Source organism: Hemiscyllium ocellatum, chromosome 23, assembly GCF_020745735.1.
Source record: "Hemiscyllium ocellatum isolate sHemOce1 chromosome 23, sHemOce1.pat.X.cur, whole genome shotgun sequence".
In the NCBI taxonomy this organism is placed as follows: Eukaryota; Metazoa; Chordata; class Chondrichthyes; order Orectolobiformes; family Hemiscylliidae; genus Hemiscyllium; species Hemiscyllium ocellatum.
The window spans coordinates 20,808,503-20,829,124 of record NC_083423.1 but is presented as its reverse complement, the minus strand read 5'-3'; the positions used below and the strand labels follow the sequence as shown (position 1 = coordinate 20,829,124).

The following is a 20,622-nucleotide window of genomic DNA, read 5'->3' as shown; positions in this document are numbered from 1 at the left end:
CGCTTTAACCAGCATCACATTTTCAGCTCTGATCTCCAGTATCTGCAGCCCTCACTTTTTACTGTCACCAAGGAATCACAGCAGTCATAGAGTCTTAGAGATGTACAGCATGTAAACAGACCCTTCGGTCCAACCCCTTCATGCCGACCAGATATCCCAACCCAATCTCGTCCTACCTACCAGGACCTGGCCCATATTCCTCCCGTGGACGGCACTGTGGCACAGTGGTTAGCACTGCTGCCTCACAGCGCCAGAGACCCGGGTTCACTTCCCACCTCAGGCAACTGTCTGTGTGGAGTTTGCACATTCTCCCCTTGTCTGCGTGGGTTTCCCCCCACAGTCCAAAGATGTGCAGGTTAGGTGAATTGGCCATGTGAGGTGAAAGGGTAAATGTTGGGGAATAGCTCTGGGTGGATTGCTCTTCGGAGGGTTGGTGTGGACTTGTTGGGCCGAAGGGCCTGTTTCCACACTGTAAGTAATCTAATCAAACCGTTCCTACTCATATACCCATCCAAATGCCTCTTAAGTGTTACAATTGTACCAGCATCCACCACTTCTGCTGGCAGCTCATTGAATACACGTATCACCCTCTGTGTGAAAAGGTTGCCCCTTAGGTGTCTTTTATATCTTTCCCCTCTCACCCGAAACCTAAGCACTCTAGTTCAGGACTCCCCAACCGCAGGAAAAAGACTTTGTCTATTTACCCTATCCATGCCCCTCATAATTTTGTTAACCTCTATAAGGTCACTCCTCAGCCTCCGACGCTCCAGGGAAAACAGCCCCAGTATGTTCAGCCTCTCCCTATAGCTCAAATCCTCCAACATCCTTGTAAATCTTTTCTGAACCCTTCAATATCTTTCCGATAGGAAGGAGACCAGAATTGCATGCAATATTCCAACAGTGGCCTAACCAATGTCCTTTACAGCTGCAACATGACCTCCCAACTCCTGTACTCAGGACTCTGACCAATAAACGAAAGCATACCAAACTCCTTCTTCACTATCCTATCTACCTGTGACTCCACTTTCAAGGAGCTATGAACCTGCACTCCAAGGTCTCTTTGCTCAACAACACTCCCAAGGACCTTACCATTAAGTGTATATGTCCTGCTAAGATTTGCTTTCCCAAAATGCAGCACCTCACATTTTTCTGAATTAATCTCCATCTACCACTTCTCTGCCAATTAGCCCATCAGGTCAAGATCCTGTTGTAATCTGAGGTAAGCTTCTTCGCTGTCCTCTACACCTCCAATTTTGGTGTCATCTGCAAACGTACTAACTGTACCTCTTATGCTCGCATCCAAATCATTTATGTAAATGACAAAAAGTAGGCGACCCAGCACTGATCTTTGTGGCACTCCACTGGTCACAGGCCTCCAGTCTGAAAAACAACCCTCCACCACCACCCTCTGTCTTCTACCTTTGAGCCAGTTCTGTATCCAAATGGCTAATTCTCCCTGTATTCCGTGAAGTCAAACCTTGTTAATCATTCTCTCATGGCGAACCTTGTTGAACGCCTTAAACTGAAATCCATATAGATCACATCTACTGCTCTGCCCTCATCAATCCTCTTTGTTACTTCCTCAAAAAACTCAATCAAGTTTGTGAGACATGATTTCCCACGCACAAAGCTATATTGACTATCTCTAATCAGCCCTTGCCTTTCCAAATACATATACATCCTGTCCCTCAGGATTCCCTCCAACAACTTGCCCACCACCGACGTCAGGGTCACTGGTCTATAGTTCCCTAGCTTGTCCTTACCATCCTTCTTAAACAGTGGCACCATGTTAGCCAACCTCCAGTCTTCTGCCACCTCACCTGTGACTATCGATGATACAAATATCTCAGCAAGAAGCCCAGCAATCTCTTCTCTAGCTTCCCACAGAGTTCTCAGGTATACCTGATCAGGTCCTGGGGATTTAAGACATCCAGCACTTCCTCCTCTGCAATTTGGTCATTTTGCAAGGTGTCACCATCTATTTCTCTGCAGTCTATATCTTCCATATCATTTTCCACAGTAAATACGGATGCAAAATACTCGTTTAGTATCTCCCCCATTTTCTGCGGCTCCACACAAAGGCTGCCTTGCTAATCTTTGAGGGGTCCTATTCTCTCCCTTGTTATCCTTTCGCCCTTAATGTATTGGTAAAAACCCTTTGGATTCTCCTTAATTCTATTTGCCAAAGCTATCTCATGTTCCCTTTTTGCCCTCCTAATTTACCTCTTAAGTGTATTCCTACTGCCTTTATATTCTTCTCAGGATTCACTCGATCTATCCTGTCTATACCTGACATATGCTTCCTTCCTTTTTTTAACCAAACTCTCAATTTCTTTCGTCATCTAGCATTCCCTATACCTACCAGCTTTTCCTTTCACCTTGACAGGAATATACTTTCTCTAGATTCTCGTTATCTCATTTCTGAAGGCTTCCCATTTTCCAGTCGTAATTTTACCTGCGAACATCTGCGCCCAATCAGCTTTCGAAAGTTCTTGCCTAATACCGTCAAAATTGGCCTTTCTTCAATTTAGAACTTCAACTTTTACATCTGGTCTATACTTTTCCATCACTATTTTAACTCTAATAGAATTATAGTCGGTGGCCCCAAAGTGCTCTCCCACTGACATCTCAGTCACCTGCCCTGCCTTATTTCCCAAGAGTAAGTCAGGTTTTGCACCTTCTCTAGTAGGTACATCCACATGTACGCACTTAAAAAATTTCTCTCCATCTAAACCTTAAACACTATGGCAGTCCCAGTTGGCGTTTGGAAAGTTAAAATCCCATACCATAACTACGCTATTATTTTTACAGATTGCTGAGATCTCCTTACAAGTTTATTTTTCAATTTCCCTCTGACTATTAGGGGTCTATAATACAAGCCCAATAAGGTGATCATCCCTTTCTTATTTCTCAATTCCACCCAATAACTTCCCTGGATGTATTTCCAGGAATATCCTCCCTCAGCACAGCTGTAATGCTATCCCTTATCCAAAACGCCACTCCCCCTCCTCTCTTGCCTCTCTTTTTATCCTTCCTGTAGCATTTGTATCCTGGAACATTAAGCTGCCATTCTGCCCATCCCTGAGCCATGTTTCTATAATTGCTATGATATCCCAGTCCCATGTTCTTAACCATGCCCTGAGTTCATCTGCCTTCCCTGTTAGGCCCCTTGCATTGAAATAAATGCAGTTTAATTTATTAGTCCTACCTTTTCCCTGCCTGCCCTGACTGTTTGACTCGCTTCTGTTCTCAACTGTATCAGTCTCAGATTGACCTCTTTCCTCATTATCTCCCTGGGTCCCAGTCCCCCACCTTACTAGTTTAAATCCTCCCGAGCAGTCAGTTTCCATATTCTGTGATCTCTCAGTCCAACATCACAGACAGTCACTTTGGCAGCTTCTGTGAAATGGTGAGTGCATAGGTATGGGTGACGAAAGGGTTGAGGGCCAGGTATATAGAGTACCAATGGGAAGAATGCCAGGCAAGTCGGGTGTCAGGTGCATAGGTTTAGGGTGCCAGGTGGGCAGGTATACAGTGCAATGTGTTTGGGATTCCAGATGAGTAGGGTGCCAAGGCGCAAGGTGGCAAATGGCCCAGATAAGTAATTGAGTGTTTACAGGAACTCAGATTGAGCAGGAGATATTGGTTTGGGTAGGAGTAGAGGACGGGTGGCAGGTGAGGTGGGGGCAGGGCAGATGTGTAGAATTCCAGGGAAAGTGTGGGAAGAGAGAGAGAGAGAAAGAGAGAGAGGGCAGGCAGTCAGTCATTTGGAGACATTGTCTGGACTGTCCAGGACTGTTCTCGGCAGCATTTCAGTGGGCTGAGTTCATTTTTAATCATTGTACCTATAAACAAAAGACGCGATCAGGGTTGAAATAGCTCTTTGACGTAATGTTTCTATCGATATCTTGAGATCCCCTTCGGATAATCCGAGATTCGGATAATTGAGGTTCCTCTGGAGTGTGTGTAGGGTGTTATGCACCAGGCCAGACCCTCTCAGAACATTTCAAGAAGGTACCCCAGACCCTAATTTTACCAGTTGTTTTGAGCAGGTGTAGAGGGGTATTCCAGGAGTCTTGCAGCTGGTCAAAACCCATGGTGGCTCAGTGGTTAGCACTGCTACCTCACAGCACCAGGGTCGCAGGTTCGATTCTAGCCTCGGGTGACTGCCTGTGTGGAGTTTGCACATTCTCCCCATGTCTGCTTGGGTTTCCTCCCACAGTCCAAAGATGTACAGGTTAGGTGGATTGGCCTTGCTAAATTGTCCATAGTGTTAGGTGCATTAGTCAGAGGGAAATGGGTCTGGGTGGGTTACTCTTTAGAAGGTCAGTGTGGACTTGTTGGGATGAAGGGCCTGTTTCCACACTGTAGAGAATCTAATCTAACCCAATCATAAAACCCCTCTTTTTTAAACAAAACAGAGTTTATTTACAGACTACTGAATGAAACACAAACGGGAAAGAATATGGAATAACTTAACCTATCCAAACACTCAACAGACTATCCCTACTTAATGATGCTGTTCCAAATTCCTGCAACAATCATTCCCATAAATACCCCTTGGCAAAAAAGATAAAATCAAATATAGGATCTTCCAGGTGAGGGAAAGATGGCAGAGACATTTAGAACGGAACACCTTCTTCCATGTAGCTGTTTCTTTGACCAGCTGCCTCAAAACTGACTGCTTGCTAAAACCAAAACAAACCAGAGAAAAGCTGAGCTAGGAGAACTGACCACACTCCTTTCATTATACAAGTGTTTGTTTGAAAACTTAAAAGCTTCCTCCAGTAGATAAATTCAGACATTTTAGAATCTGCGTATTTTCGACCCGTCTTAAAGAAAAGACAACCTAACCTTGTTAAAGGAGCAACATTGTCACAAAGGTAACTCAACAATAGAACAAACTTCATGGCTTTGTGTCTTTCGGTTAGGAGAGTAGGCAAAGAAGTGACAGGTGGACTACAATGTGATTAGATACTTTGATAGGAAGAATAGAGGCATAGACTATTTTCTGAATGGGGAAAGACTACACAAATCTGAAGCACAAAAGCATTTAGGAGCCCTAGTTCGGGGTTACCTTAAGGTTAACATGCACATTCAATTGGCAGTAAGGAAGGCAAATGAAATATTGGCACTCATTTTGAGAGGCCGAGAATATAAATGGAAGGATGTACTGCTGAGGCTGTATAAGGCTCTGGTCAGACCACATTTGGAACATTGTGAGCAGTTTTGGGCCTCATCTCTAAGGAAGGGTATGCTGACCTTGGAGGGTGTCCAGAAGAGATTCATAAGAGTTATCCCAGGAATGAAGGGCTTGTCATATGAGGTGCAGTTGAGGACTCTGGGTTTATACTCAGAGTTTAGAAGGGTAAGGGGGAATCTGATTGAAACTTACAGAACCAAGAGGCCTGGATAGAGTGGACATGGGGCAATGTTTCCACTAGTAGAAAAGACGAGGACCTGAAGGCACAGATTCAAATTGAAGGGATTATCCTTCTAAACTGAGATGAGGAAGAATTTCTTGCCAGAGGGTGGTTAATCTGTGAAGCTCATTGCCACAAAGTTCTGCGGAGGCCAAGTCATTGAGTTTCTTTAAGGTAGAGATAGATAGGCTCTTGATTGGTAAGGGATTCAAACTCTCCAGTTTAAATGGATAATCTCAGAGGCTTCAGGCATAGGAGAATTGCACAGTAGATTCTTCGGTTCCCCAGGCAATTCCCTCGGGATCTGCTATGTTAGGGATTCTGCTGGGTCTGTATGCATAAATCCCATCTACACTGCAGGAACCTGGGCTCTCGGGAAATCTGGACCCTTATTTATGGAAAGGCTTTCATGCATTAAAAGCAGTCCAAAGAGGGTGTACTGGAGTAATAATACCTGGAAAGCATGGGCTGTTTTACAAGGAAGGTTTGGACAGGCTATGCTTTTATGTGGTGTAGTCTTAAAGAGTAAAATGTGACTTAACTGAAATATTTAGATGCTGTGGGATCTTAACAGGGTAAATGTGAAGATGTTTCTTCTTATGAGTGAATCTAGAACTAGATTAACCTGTTTAAAAAGGGTTAAACTTTAACTATTTAAAAATCAGGGATAGCCCATTTAAAACAGAGGTGAGGTGCTCATTTATTTCCTCTCAGAGAGTCATGAATCTTTGGGTCACTCTTCCTGATAAGATGTGAAGTAGAGAACTTTGAAACTTTTTAAGGCAAAGATATATAGTTCCTTGTTAAGCAAGAGATTGAAATGTTATCAGGGATAGACATGACCTTATTAAATTGTGTCACAAACTCAAGGGGCCAAATAGCCCACTCATGTTCTTATTTGTAACATTGCTTATATTAAGTATTTGAAAATGCCTTGTCTAAACAAAGGAGACTTTACATCTGAAAAGCTACGCAATTGTTGATCATTGCCTTATGTTGGATTCAGGAACACAGACTGAATTAAAGTTGTAATACAGGGATCTTATATTCCACTGATAAAATATTAATGGAAAAACATATCTCAGAGAAACAAGCTATTTACAATGAACATTTAGGACCAAAATTCCAATAGACCAGAGAGACCATTGAGAACATCTGATCTCTAATCAGCTGATGGCCGAGTTCAATTGGTACAGCTCTGACTGCTAATTTCCATCTGACTGCTTTAGCCAGATTGCTTTGTCTCCCAGATACGATGGGATCTTCCTCTTCTTGTGGCCTGTTGAAGTGTTGTGTAGATATTTTGCCCAGGTCTTTTCATTCAGTTTACTGCAATTTCAAGTTTTCTAGCTGTTTTCCAAAATCTTCAGTCTGCCTATTCATGGCTTTGAATTTTTTATGCTGTAACATACTAGTCGCAGATTTCAGCTCCTATTTAGTGCTATATTTGTTTCTCTCTTTTTCTTGGCTTCTGTCTCTATCCCCTCCTCCTTCAGCCCTGTTTTCTGGGATCCAGGCTCAGCCTCTTTTATAGCCCATGGTCCGGGCTCTGGCCTTCACCACAAGTCCCCCATGTGGATTTTGTTTTCCCAAGAGAGATATCCATTGAATTGAATAATTCCCCAACTCAGTATCCTCCCAGACCAACAACCTCTCCTGGTGAGGACCTAGTTTTGCCCTGTAGTCAGGCTCGCCCCTAAGTTGAAAGTTAAGTGCCAAGTTCGCTCTTACCTCCTCCACTACAGATGAATGTATTGTCAAACCAAGGATCTTCCTCCCCATCATTTCAGTGTAAAATAATTTATGAAGTGCAGATTATAGTCTGGTGATTACTAGAAATCTCACACTCCCCTTGTACCCTTAATCCTTCTGTCTCTTACTGACCCATTTATAAATACTGCTTCAATAACATGAATCTCTATTATCTTTCAAAGAGGGCTTACCCATTTTTCACTCTGACTGCTATAAGTCAGGAGAGAAAAATCAAGTGGGAAAGAACTGAGTAGTTGCTTAACACTTATATTTTCACTGGATGCAATCTACGAATACACTAACTATTTCCTTAGCCAGGAGCTGATCTGCATCAGTTGCAAATGGTTGCTCTGGGCACTCTTAAATCTTTCATCTATTAAACTTGAAACACAAGATACTGTAAAGAATGCAGATCCACCAATGTATGAAAGGACTATTGTCATCAGTCAATGATTAGCAGTACATATTTCAATCTTGAAAAGTCTATATTGGACACAAAAACTTGTCTCCTTTCAGCTGTTACGGTCTGTGGTTCCAGCACATTCTGAGTGGATGTGGTAGTCAGGGTTTCCTTCAGCTGTAATCCTTTGCATCTCCCTAATCCTTCAGTTGTGCTCCTTGTGTTGACTCCTTTTTTGTTCCAATGAGCTATTTACACTTTCCAAAATGCAAAAGAGTCATGCTCTGAACTAAATTTATCTTCCTTTGCAGGTAAACAATGTCAACGTAGTGAAAGTTGGACACAAGCAAGTGGTTTCCATGATCCGACAGGGAGGGAATAACCTGCTGATGAAGGTGGTGACAGTCAGCCGAAAGCCAGAACTGGAGGACGGAATGAGGAAGAAAGGTCAGGAGATAATTTATTATCATTGGAAAATACAGTCAGAATTAACCCTTTCACTGATTGACTGAATGGCAGATGTTCTGTTGATGATACTGGTTGTAGTCAAGGCAAATAACTATGTAACGTTGGATGCACATCCAGATTTATCATAGAGAGCTCTGGATTACACTGCTGTGTAACAGAAGGAAAATCTATGCAGAGTCTAATTCCAAATATCACCTGCATGTCCATGTAGATATAGAGCTTGTTTCTCTTATACAACCCCAGTGCATCAGAGAATCACCTGTGTATCTTGTCAGAAGAACTCCCTTCACTGAATCAGTTTGTAAATGAACCAGTGCCTCTGCTTAAGAAATCAAAATAACAGTGAAATCCTGGTTTTCTAAAGTTAAGGAATGAATCAAATCCACACTCCCCAACAAGCTAAGAAGCAAATTGAAATACCTTTCTCTCAATCAGGGTGTGACAACATAAATATCCCATCCACTGGGATTATGGAGCAAATCAGTAGGTTAGAAGTCAATATCTTGTCAGCCTTCCAACTCATGAATTGATGGTTTTAGCCATAATGGTTAATGATGTGTTAAACATGACCTAGTATGGCTTAGAAGCCCCAGTAGTGCATGGCAGTGTTGGTCACACTGATGCAGATTAAGACAATGGATTCTGAAGGTACAGGCTTGACTGACCTCTGTTTCCTCTGGATTTTCTTCAAACCAAACTTTCATTTTTCCTTTGTCTCTTTCAATACCCTTGCAATCAGTCAGGCTCCGGAGGTCAAGCAGTCAACACTGCCTCCCAGTTGCCTGTATCAATATCCACTACCTTCATATTTTGCTTGCAGATAGTTTTGTAGCAGAGATATGGATGTTTAGCAGATTGTGACCAAGTGACCAATTTAGCATTCAGAACACCTTTGGGGATACAGCCATCATCCAATGACTTAAGATGCCAATCACTTAAGCACTGAGTGTACGCTGATGGATCTTGGATCTCTGAATTGATGATTTTGTCCTGGCGTTGAGGCTGAGGCTCTCTATGGATGTAAACTGATTTCTGTCATCAGATTTGCTCACTGAAGACCTCTCCTTGCAATAAAAATGTTGAAACCCCCTTTCCTCCCATCTCACTACCATCCTTTTTTTTTCCATTTCTTTCCTTCCCTTTCTGTCCTTCCCTCTTCTCTCTTTCCTGTCTATTCCCTCTCCCTTCCCACTCTCCTGCTCTATTTTTATATCCAGAAGTGCTCTTACAAATGCCCTCAAATCATCATAGAATATTCCATCTATTAAATAGCACCCATAAACCCCCTCCCAACTCCAATTAGTTGGAAAATGTTTTCAACTCTCTTTGCTTCATCAGTTAGCAAGTGAATTGGCCACATCATGTAGCTCCTAATGCCCAACCTTAGTCCAAAGTTAATGAAGCATGTATGAGATTAATTATTAAACTGCCCTTTTGTTTTTCCCTCCACAATAATGCAATATCTGTTAGATCCTCTAAAAGATGGGAGGAATTAAAGCAAAGGAATTATACTGAAACAAGAATGCCCATTATTCAGTACAATCCAAATCTGAGTGGGTATTGAGAAAACTGTAAGCACGTGACACAGTGAAAGGGTTAAAATCTCTGCATGTAAACTGCTTCTCACTGAGCGCGTTTTATGAAACTTACACTTGCAGGAGGGACTATCTTAACTGTATGCCCATGTACCCCTGTGATGATCAACAGCTTATTCAGTGAGTGGGTTAGCCATATAAACCAGGAAGGTCCCAGGTTCTGAACTCTGGTAATGTGATGAGTTAACTGATGCCATAAGGAATAGTGGTAGTTCTCAACTTTCATTTGCACCCCAGGCTAGAAGAGAAAAAAAATTGAATCCTGACCAAAGTTTACAATTAGTTATTATGCAAGTGTGACTAAGAGGCAAGGACAGATCAGGTTCCACTATGATATCCATAGCATTTAAACAGCCATTTAAAATTCAATGTCCTGGTTCTCACAAGAGGAATGATCACATGGTTGAGGTCTCAAAGAAAAAGTGTATCACAGACCAGTAGGGAGTTAATACTTACAAACCAGATAAAAGAGATAGAAATTGAGTGAAAGAGAGAAGAAACAATGCCATGGAACTATATGTGAAATGTGTTAACATTTGTCTGAGAGTGCAACTTACCATTAAGCAAATTATCGTTTGATATACTCATCAATTTAGCAAAGTGTGTTTAAGTTTAATGAATGTTGATCTAATAAGGCAACATGTAAAGTTGAAATGTGTTCTTGTGGTTCTAAAGATGTAGTTGTGTTATGTATTTAAAAGATAAATGTTTTTGAACATAGTCCAAGTCCACACTTTAAATGAGAGCTTTATTTAATCAAACCCCATAAAATTATACTCCATTGATTACTAGCTCTTGTATTTATACAACCAATTCATAACCAATTAACCCTTAATTAAATATATCCATCAACTGTTCCCTCATTCTATTAGGACTCATATATCCCTTTAGACCACACTAAATGATATCACATCCAGTTTCTTTTTAAATAAATCTATCAATAGAATAATAATAAAAAGCAAATAACATATGCAAAATGACAATATATTATTCCCATTTTTCTCCTTTGCACATGAATGTTCCAAGCGTCCTTTTCCAATTATGTCCAACAGTTTTTAAAGTTTGCTCTTTTCTTTCTAAACAATCAGGTAGCTGACTGCTTCTGCCAACCCATTTCAATTTGAAAATTTCTCTAGTCTCCAATTCCTGTTTTAAAACTGCAAAAATCAATCCCCAGTCTTTTTCTCATTCATACATTTTGTTTAGTGTAAGATATTCCATAGTGACTTGTTATCATTGGAGCACTCATTCATTTTTGCTACTGTATCCATTTTCAGAATTCCTTCTAATACTTTCACCAAGAAAAACGTTATATCTATAGTCTCACCAAGTGTGATAGTTTCAGCTGCTAGGGTACTTTTTACTACTCCTAACTTTATTAACTTCCCGTGCTAGGGGTAACATTTGCCTTCTTTTGTTATAAGAAAAATGATAAACCCTCAAGTAGTTAAAAAGTCGTCACAGACATTTGCATCAGAAAAATTACGAAAACCAACAAGTTTTCATGTTACTGGTATCTCCCAATTGTGGAAATGTAAAAATACAGTCATCAATTTTTATTTTTTCAATGTTTTCTTTGTCTAATTAATATGTTCTACCTTGGGTTGTATTCAACTTTAATACTTCACTTGGTGCCCAGCCAATTCAGCTGTCCATTGCATTCCTCTATTTCAGTTTTGGAAGTCACTACATCTTTCATTGAGGCCTACTTTGACTAACAGCAATGGGGGCTAACATTTTCCATATACAATTGCTGATGCAAATCAACACCTGATCCTTTTGCCTTAAGCCCACATATGACAATATTTTTAAATTCGCCGCCACACCCCACAAAGCCATCAAGGTGCCTGGTAGTTACCCAAATGGTGCAAGTAAAATGTGGCAGGATCTGCTTTAAACTGAAGATAGCCTAATTTTAATAAATTATATGTTATGAGAAGTGTCAAAATCTTGGGGCATCATTTAGGCCATTTACACATTTATTTGACTTCCGGAATGTTCCCAATGCGTGTGTCCTCCGTTGGACATGTCTATCAAGCTGATCTCCTTGCAGAAATGCAGCTTTAATATCAAATGACCTACGCTGCCAAGCATCTATTACTAACATTTTTAAAATTGCTTCTTCTACTGACAGTGATACTATTCTTAAATCTTAGTCTCTCGGTTTTTGTGAAAGCCTCATACTGCAAGTCACTTAAGGAGAAGTGACTTTTTCCATGCATTTCCACCGAAGTGATAAAGATGGTAGTCCTCCATTTGGCAAATCTGCATACATCCCAAATTCTCTCCAGTTTTGTAGTTCTTGTTTTATTAATTTTGTGGTCACTGGGATTTCCAAATCATATGGGTTCCTGATCCTGGTTCTATTCCAGATTGGTACTATATTCTTGTTTAGTTAAATCACATCCTCTCTCTTGCCTTTGATCTCTTTCTGGACAGCTACTATTTTACCACCCTGTCTTATTAATAGGATTCACTTCAATGGTTCGTGATCTCTCTTGAAGGATATGTTTGAGCTTACATGCATTTTCTCACCTTCCATCTTTTTACTTCAAGCAAACTTGGAAGTGTACGTAAACACATTTTTTGTCATTACCAATAATGTTCCCCTGGCCTGTCCATTCTTTAAGCCCATCTCTCTTATAATAAACATATTTCCCTGATTGAAACTGGTTTCTAATGGCCTTACCTTATATCTTAAAGCTCAGCAATTTCTTTATGAGACTGGCTTTCTTCCTGCCAGCATTGCATTCAAGTGTCCTAAAAATGTTGAGCCTCTTCTTAAACTGGAGGTTGATGACTTAATACTAATGGAACATTAGAATTCCTACCAAAAACTACCTGATATGGATGATATCATCCAACTATTTGCAAAGACATTCCTACCGTGGACACCCTAAGTGAGTGAAAATGATAATTTACAGTTTACTGCATGGTTCCTTTCACCTACTCCATGAATAAAATGTCTTTCTGCTATCATACTTATATTACATATATATATTCACACACCTACCTCTAAATTAATCATTAGCACATCCTTCCCCATGATCACTGAGAAATTATCACTGGTCCAAGTCCAGTCCCTAACAATTTTTCCATTACCTTATCTACAATTATTTTCTAATTCACAATTATTTTACCAAGTATCGTTAACTGACAAAATCTGTTTGCCACATCTACAAAACATAAAATGATTTTTTATTCCATATCACTGAATCCATAGTCACGACCTCATTGAAATCTCTTGCTCAGGGGAGACTTCCATAGGTCACGATGTGTCTTTCAGTATTTCTTACAAATCTCACATCTATTACATCTCTTCAATGAACTTATCACACTTCCCATTATTCCTGCATCCTTTACTGAAACTTTTAAACTTTGAGGATGGATGGAGAAATTGCCGATGTAATTTTAACACAACTGACTTCTTGTTTTCTAATTTTTAACCGCTGATCTCAATAACATTTCTATGTTTCATTACAAGAATACAGTAGTGTCCCAATTGTGCAAGTTGTAAATTCACAGATTTTCCAAATTGAAGAATTTTCTCATTTTCCATATCTAGCTTCATCTGTGTCTTCTTCATTGGTGGCCCACATAATAACATTATTTTTCGGAATATTACATTAATTCCTTCTATTTATTTCACATGGAATGGACATGCTTTTGAAAGATCTTAATACGTTATCATTCCCAAATCTGAAACTGGTGGAACTCTCAAATTTATTAACTTTGTCCTGATCCTTATAATCGAAGTAGCATTTTAGTTTGGCTGCTGCACACACTGAAGATGTGCAATCCCAGTTGAACACTGCATAATTGAAAGATTATGGGCTGAACCTTCTTTTGAATGCACTCCATTATGTACTCTTCCATGGTATTTGCCTCAGTCTTTCTAAAAACTGATCATCCCTCCGAAGCAGTTAATAATCATCTTTTTGATAAATTTTATCCACGAAAGTACACAATTTGTCCAAACTTTAATCCGTGTTTTAATCATCAGATTCCAACTCCAAAATCAAAATAAATGCGTCTTACACATCTTATGGTAACAAAAGTGCTCAGGCCATGTCTTGTTTCCTCTTTGGTAAAGAAGTAACCAAAGACCACATTGTAACTTTATTCTTCCTTAGGCATGAGGCTCATTTTTAGAAACAGGGATAGGTAAAAATACCCTGAGGTTGATTTACATTTTGACACAATCTCCTCCTATCAATGTTATACCCAAGAAAATTAATGTTTTGAACCAAATCCAAATCCACAATTTTAGTAAGAACTTTATTTCAGCTAACTATACTCCATAAAATTCATATCCCCCAATTACTAATTTCCTCTATCTGTACAACCAAGTCACACCCAATTATCCCTTAATTAACATATTCATCATCTGTTCCCTTCCATCTCTGGCTTCCTTTCAAACAGATTAAATGATAATAGTTTTAGTTTATGAATGAACTTGTTTACAGATTGGTTTTAAAGACTGAATTTGTTTTGATGGGTTTTGGTTGAAATTCTGTTCAGATTGAGGACATGAAGGGTCCTTTGTGTAAAAGACTTGTTGGAACTATATGTCAAGATACTGTTGTTTTGCAGACTCTGATGATATGAAGTATAATGATTAACAGTAATCAGTCCAGTTTCCAATAAGTATCAGTTAGAAAGTTTTCATATCCTTTCAATACGGAGTTGCTGATTTTAAAATGATAGATTTTGGAGACCATACAAAGGGGGCTTTACTCTTTAGAATTTTTTCTATAATTGACAAGCCGAAATGATGAGTCGTCAGGACATTTCCAAAGTTAAAACAAAGAATCAACAAAAAAAACTTGTTCAGTAATAGTTGGGCTATAAATATGCACATTGTAGAAGGAAGAGAAGTTAGAGAAGGCAAGATCTTTGAAAACTGGAAATAGTAAGAAAGAACTAGTCAAAGTAGGAAGTGAAAGCTACATACTGATCATGCTTGACTTCCAAATTAGGTACAGAGGAAAGGTCCCTTCACTAAATGTTCCCTCTGCCATGTTTCTCTATCCTTACTCCACCTTAAAATCTACATTTCTCTTAAAATCTAAAGTTTATGGTTCACATGAGTTTTCTGCCTACTCACTCTGACTTTGATTCTGTAAATTTTCTGCACTGAAGTCTGGACTTAAAATTCCCAACCTCATACTACATTATCACTTGGGTCAGTAGTCCACAAAGCACAAGACAAGGAAGTTACACTGACACGTGTTAGAAGTGGACTGAAGACTTATAACTGTGCTCCAGCCCATATTGCAGCCAGTAAGTCTCACCCAAATCACCAAAAGTACTAACGCAGATTGATAAGATCTTTAAAAACAAAAGTAAACAAAGTACTGGGTTATTGGAATTGGATTGAAAAGCAGAGTTTTACTAAAATTACACAGTACTTTCATTGAGCCACGTTTGGAGAAATGTGCATAGTTCTGATCTCCATGTTATAAAAAGAATGTCACAACATTGTGGAACATGTGAAAAAACTTTTAAAAACGACACCAGACTGTGAGGTTATACTGGTCAAGAAAGATTAAGCAAGCTGGAGTTCTCTTACATAGAAGTACAGCACAGGAACAAGCCCTTTGGCCCATGTGTTTGTGCCAACCATGATGCCATTCTAAAGTAATTCCACATGGTCTGTATCTCTCTATTTCCTGTCTGTTCATGTGTCTGTTCCAGAAAAGGTAAGGATCAGTGATGACCTGTTAAAGATCTTTAAGATTGTGTAAGGGTTTGATAGGATAAACAGAGGGACATGTTCTAGAGGAGACTAAAACTAGGGGATGCAAATATGAGATAGCCAATAATAAATTGAGAACTTCTTCCATCAAAGAATATGAACTCACTATCACATGAAAAATGTAACATGAATGTCTTGATGCATTTAAAAAGCTGGATAAACACACAAAGGTAAAATAAACAGGAGGAAATGCCTGAATGAGCAGGGTGAAGAGAATTGGAAGAGACTTATGTAGAGTATAAACACAGGTGTAGATCAGTTGGGTTAAGTGGCCTTTTTTTGTACTGTAAATTCTGTATAAATCTGTTTATCCTCTTATGTTCAGTTTTGTCCTATATTCATGTGAAGGAACTGGAGACAAATAGCTGTGCAAACTTTTTAGTCATCAACTTAGTATGAGAAGTTAATGCAGGTAAATTTCCCTCAAAGCAGAAAAATAGGCTAAGGGTTGGCAAGATGTTTGAAATATAAGACATATAAAGTACTGAAGGAATTGGTGTGTTTTTGTAATTCCTTTTTTGGGTGTGTGCATCAATGGGCCAGGATATGGGGTATATCAGAGCCCATTAACCAGAGCCCCAAGCTGACTGTGCTCAGGTAGGGACCGGGGGCCCTAGACAAGAGCAGCACAAGGGCCTGTGGTCTCTGCCCCTGAGTCTGTGCAACATATTGCCTGAGCCTCGATAGTGGTGGTAAGATATCTTCCTGAACCACTTCAGGCTATGTGGTGAAGAAGCTCTCATAATTCACTCATAGTAGGGTTTTCCAAGATTTTTATACAGTAACCATGCAGGATTGGTGATATGTCCATGTCAAAATGGTTTGTGCTTTGTTGATGTTTCCATGCACCTGCTGCCCTTGTCCTTCCAGTTCTGGAGGAGCCACTGATTTTGGAGGTGCTGCTGAAGAGACTTTGGCAAATGAATGCAGTGCACCGGAATGTAGTACAGGTGACTGTGACAAAGGTCTTGTATAAGCATGAAGGAAACAGAAGATCCTACTTCAAAGAGTAAAAACCAATCACACTTGTTGACCTGTTAATCTACTGGAATAATTAACTGTAGCGCAGTGACTGTTAAAGCATTGAACAAAAATTGAGTAGATGCTTGTTCAAACAGAATCCAGGGAGATAAATGGTAACAAATTAGAATGGTGAAAACATCTGTAGACTTGAATTATGTTTGGGTGGCTGGGGGTTGGTGTTATCTTTGATCGGTTAAATCGAAAGGCTCTTGGTAAGGTTACTTCTATCCCTAGGTCTGATGGTTTGAACTTTAAATTAAATTGTCTAATCAGAGGTAAATATTTCACACTTTATTCCCTTAGCAAGTCAGTTAAATTATGAAATCAGCTCACTAAAGCAGTAATAATAGTTAAAAATGGTGAGAGAGTTGCGATCCAGGAGACCGCGGTTTTAGTGAAATGGAACTTTGTCATTGCTGGTTTACACTGTACAAAAAAAAATGAAGCATGCATTTCTTTGACACCAAGACTGTGTTAACGACAACAGAGGACCATCAAGAGGCCACTGAGCCGTCACTGACAGGAGAGTTAATAAATTTGAGCAAAAAAAGTGCCCCAAACTGCAAACGGCTGTCGCAAACGAGATAATGAACTTTTAAAAAAAAACAAAAAGGGGTTGCGAGGCTAAGCAGCAACACACTAGGAAACGCAAACCAACTGCACAGGACAGCAGGGCACCTAGCGAAATATCTCCCTTGAATCGAGAAACCGCTAGTTCAACTTTCAACCAGCAAGGCACCGATGAGACCGCCACTACGCCAGAGCCCATCACTGAATCTGGTAAGTCATGTAAATAATGTCTGCTGTCTGTTTTAGTTAGAAATAAATAAATACTAACACCATAGCCCTATCCATTAGTCATCGCTAATATGCATGCTAGAAATGACTCCATAGAGTCTTGTAGATCCTTAGATGTAACGCCCCGAGTACATAATCGTTTGCTGTGCCTGCAGTAAGTTCTTTGTTAAGTGGCACTTTTATGCTGTCCTGATGGCTCAGTGGTTGAGCACACCTTGTGTGGTACTGAGCCATACAGGCCAGGAAGGTCCCAGGTTTGACCCTTGGTCTGTGCTGAGTTAGCTGATCTCAGCCAGGGGCAGCTAGGGGGAGCTGGGGATGGAGGGCACTATGATTGGCCTTAGTGTCCCTGGTTTAGGGAGGGATTAAAAAAAACAAATAAAAAATCAGCCATGGTTCCCACTCCTGATCGACATTCAGTGACTCCTGCTAGGCACCGTGTGTATGTGTGTGCATGTGTGTGTGCGTGGGTGTGGAAGTCAGGGTGAGAAGAGATTTGGGTATGACTGTGATATTTCTTTTGGTCAGCTTGCCTACTAACTCTTACAGCCTAGACTCATGTGTGGAAGATAGTTTGGTGGGCAGGTGCCAATGGAATGGCAGTGCCCACTGGACTGCTGCCTAGCTGGAGTCACTGCTTTCAGGAAAGGAGTGGAGAGGGAAAGAGAATTGGAGAAGCGTCAGTGGTACTCTGTCGTCTGCAACAGTCTGACTTTAAAAACAAGATCTCACCGTGCTACATAACCCCAAACCCAACATTAAAAGCAACCTCTTATGTCTTCACAGATGAGTCTCTCACATCAACCAGCACTGAGTCACTCGAAGGACTCATCAACATTTTCAAAGATGACGACGCTTCTGAGGAGAACGATGATAAATCTGACCATGAGGAAATTGCCACAATGCCACAAGACCCTGAATCTGAACTCCACACCTCAGACTGTACTGTGGAATGGCAGGAGGACCTGACTCCTGTGGCTGGAGCTTCCAAGGGACCTCTCCTGGATTGTACAATGCAAGCCAGAGGGTCCACCATGGAAGATCAAGGGACACGTCAGCCACAGTTGAGAGATGCTGTCCCCGAAACACCTCCAGCACACACCCAACAGATGCTGGAACAGACCATTCACCTCCTTCATGAGGCAGTGCAGAACTTCCATGTCACTGTGCAGACTGGATACACCCAGATGCACAGTGACATGACAAGATCGCATACCATAATGCAGTTTGGTTGGGCACAATTCACAGAGCAAGTTGGCTGTCTGGTCAGCCTGCTCAGGACCCTGGTGCGAGATCACCAGGCTGCTACCCCTCAGCTCCGTGATGTTGCTGTTCAAAGCTCTCTCAAGTCCCCTGAAGCCCAGTCGACTGGGGTGGTGCTGCCAGCGGCATCCTCTCCTGTGACTGAAGTACTGCCAAATGCACAGTGCAACCCAGTGGGAGACCACTTGAATGATGGATCTTCCCAAAGCTCAGTCACCTGCCCTGTAAATAGAACACATGTACATAGTTTTAATATATAATCATGTAAATAATTCAACTGCATTGACACAATTTGGGTTCCACCGTTGTTACGTTTGCACATCTTTTACATCAGTCAACCAGACTACCTCAACACGACCAATTGAAAAGAAGTGCTCTGTAACTTTGTTTTAATTTGTACGTTCATCTACACAGCTACTTATTGGAGGCGTCTATGCTGTTTTGTTGGAACAGTCAACAAATGTTAGTCATTATTTGTACTGTTCATCAAACCATTTGACTAAACAGTTTCTATTTCATCACTTCTTTGTCTGGTGTCTTCTTTCCTGTTCTATACCTGTACATAAGATAATACTGACTCTGCTTCCCCCAAAGGTGTATCATAACTAGTTTCTGAAGCCTGGTAACAAACTGGTGAATCTACATTGTCCAGTCTCTATCACTTTAAATTAAAAAAAAGTACTGTAGATGCTACAGATCTAAAATACAGGCAGAAAGTACTGGATAAGCTCAGCACGCCTGGCAGCATCAATGAAGAGAGTTAATATTTCAATTCTGATATGACTCTTCTGCTTCCAAAGAAATTGCATTAGATTCAAAATATTAATTTTGGTTCTCTTTCCAAAGCTGCTGCCAGACCTGCTGAATTTTTTCTGCACTCTCTGTTTTACTTTCTATCACTTTAAACTTGCTTTGTAAAGTATGGTTCTTAAAACTGCAGAGAACAGTTATAGTTGCCTAACTATCATTTTGTAAAGCATTATCTTTATTCCTAAACTCCGTACTCAGTTTAAGAGCTCTTCCATCTATAGCAGACAGCATTTTTCTAGTACTGCACCAGTCTTTCAACATTTAGATCTTATGTTGGATCTGAACCCACAAATTTACCCTTACACTTTTTCCCAAGGTGAACACCTCACTATTTCTAGATTATCCTTGTATATCCCTTGATATTTTATCTTGTGGGTCTGAAACCTACTGTCATCAATATCTTTATAGTCAGATCTTCAATTCAAAGCAAGTTGAATTTGTTGTGGAATGAGAATAAATAAGAATAGTATTACAATTATTATTTTGTAACCATTTGTATCACCAATGTTCCACAGCCAGTAATTAGGTAATTGAATGGTCAATCTGCTTTTGAGGTGCTAATTGAGAGATAAATGTTGGCCAGGATACCTGAAGAATACAGCTATTTTTCAACTAGTGTCAAAAGATTTGAATTGTGGACCAAAACAGCACATAACATACAACGACACCATTTGGTTCATTGTGATTATTCAGGCTCTGTGCAATCAGTCGAAAACATATTCACCATGCTCTCAGCATAGTTCTTTATCTTCCTCTGCTCCTAATGTTTATCCACTTTCACCTTAAAATATGCATTTGTCTCTGCCTTGCCCTTGCCCTTTTAACTGTAACAAGCATAAAGACATTTTACTTTGCATTACATCTCTCTAAGTGCCATATTTAAATTGATAACCTCTTATTAGTGAGTCCATAGCCAAAGGAAATATGCCCTGTTCACATTAAAACTTTTAATTATATTAAAATCGCTTTATGATTTTAGAGATCTTCCATTCATTTTCAAAATTTACAGAAGTTCAATGTGCTGTGAATTGCGATATGGTTCATGATGAACTTTAAGCGGTCAGATAGGTCAACAGAATGCTGGATACGTAATAGAAGAAATATTATTTAGAAAAATAAGGAGGGATTAATTTTAGTAGAAAGGACAAATAGGCTACATAAACTAAAGATCACAATTCTGCTGGGGGTACACTAAACTTGGAGGTATATCCGTACAAATCACATTAATAGTGTGATTGATAAGCCATACAGGACCTTGGGTTTTCAAACTCATGAGCCATCTGAACAGAGTCAATAGGGAGAAACTGTTCCCTTTGGCAGAAAGATCAAGAA

General features: G+C 40.1%; 1 protein-coding gene across 1 annotated transcript in view; it reads left to right on the top strand.

Moving 5' to 3' along the window:
• Positions 1 to 20,622, top strand: part of shank3a (SH3 and multiple ankyrin repeat domains 3a) — a 994,510-nt gene that overhangs the window by 824,645 nt on the left and 149,243 nt on the right. The window contains exon 17 of the mRNA XM_060842760.1: positions 7,887 to 8,022. Coding sequence (XP_060698743.1) covers positions 7,887 to 8,022 — 136 coding nt within the window. The remainder of the gene's footprint in view (positions 1 to 7,886; positions 8,023 to 20,622) is intronic.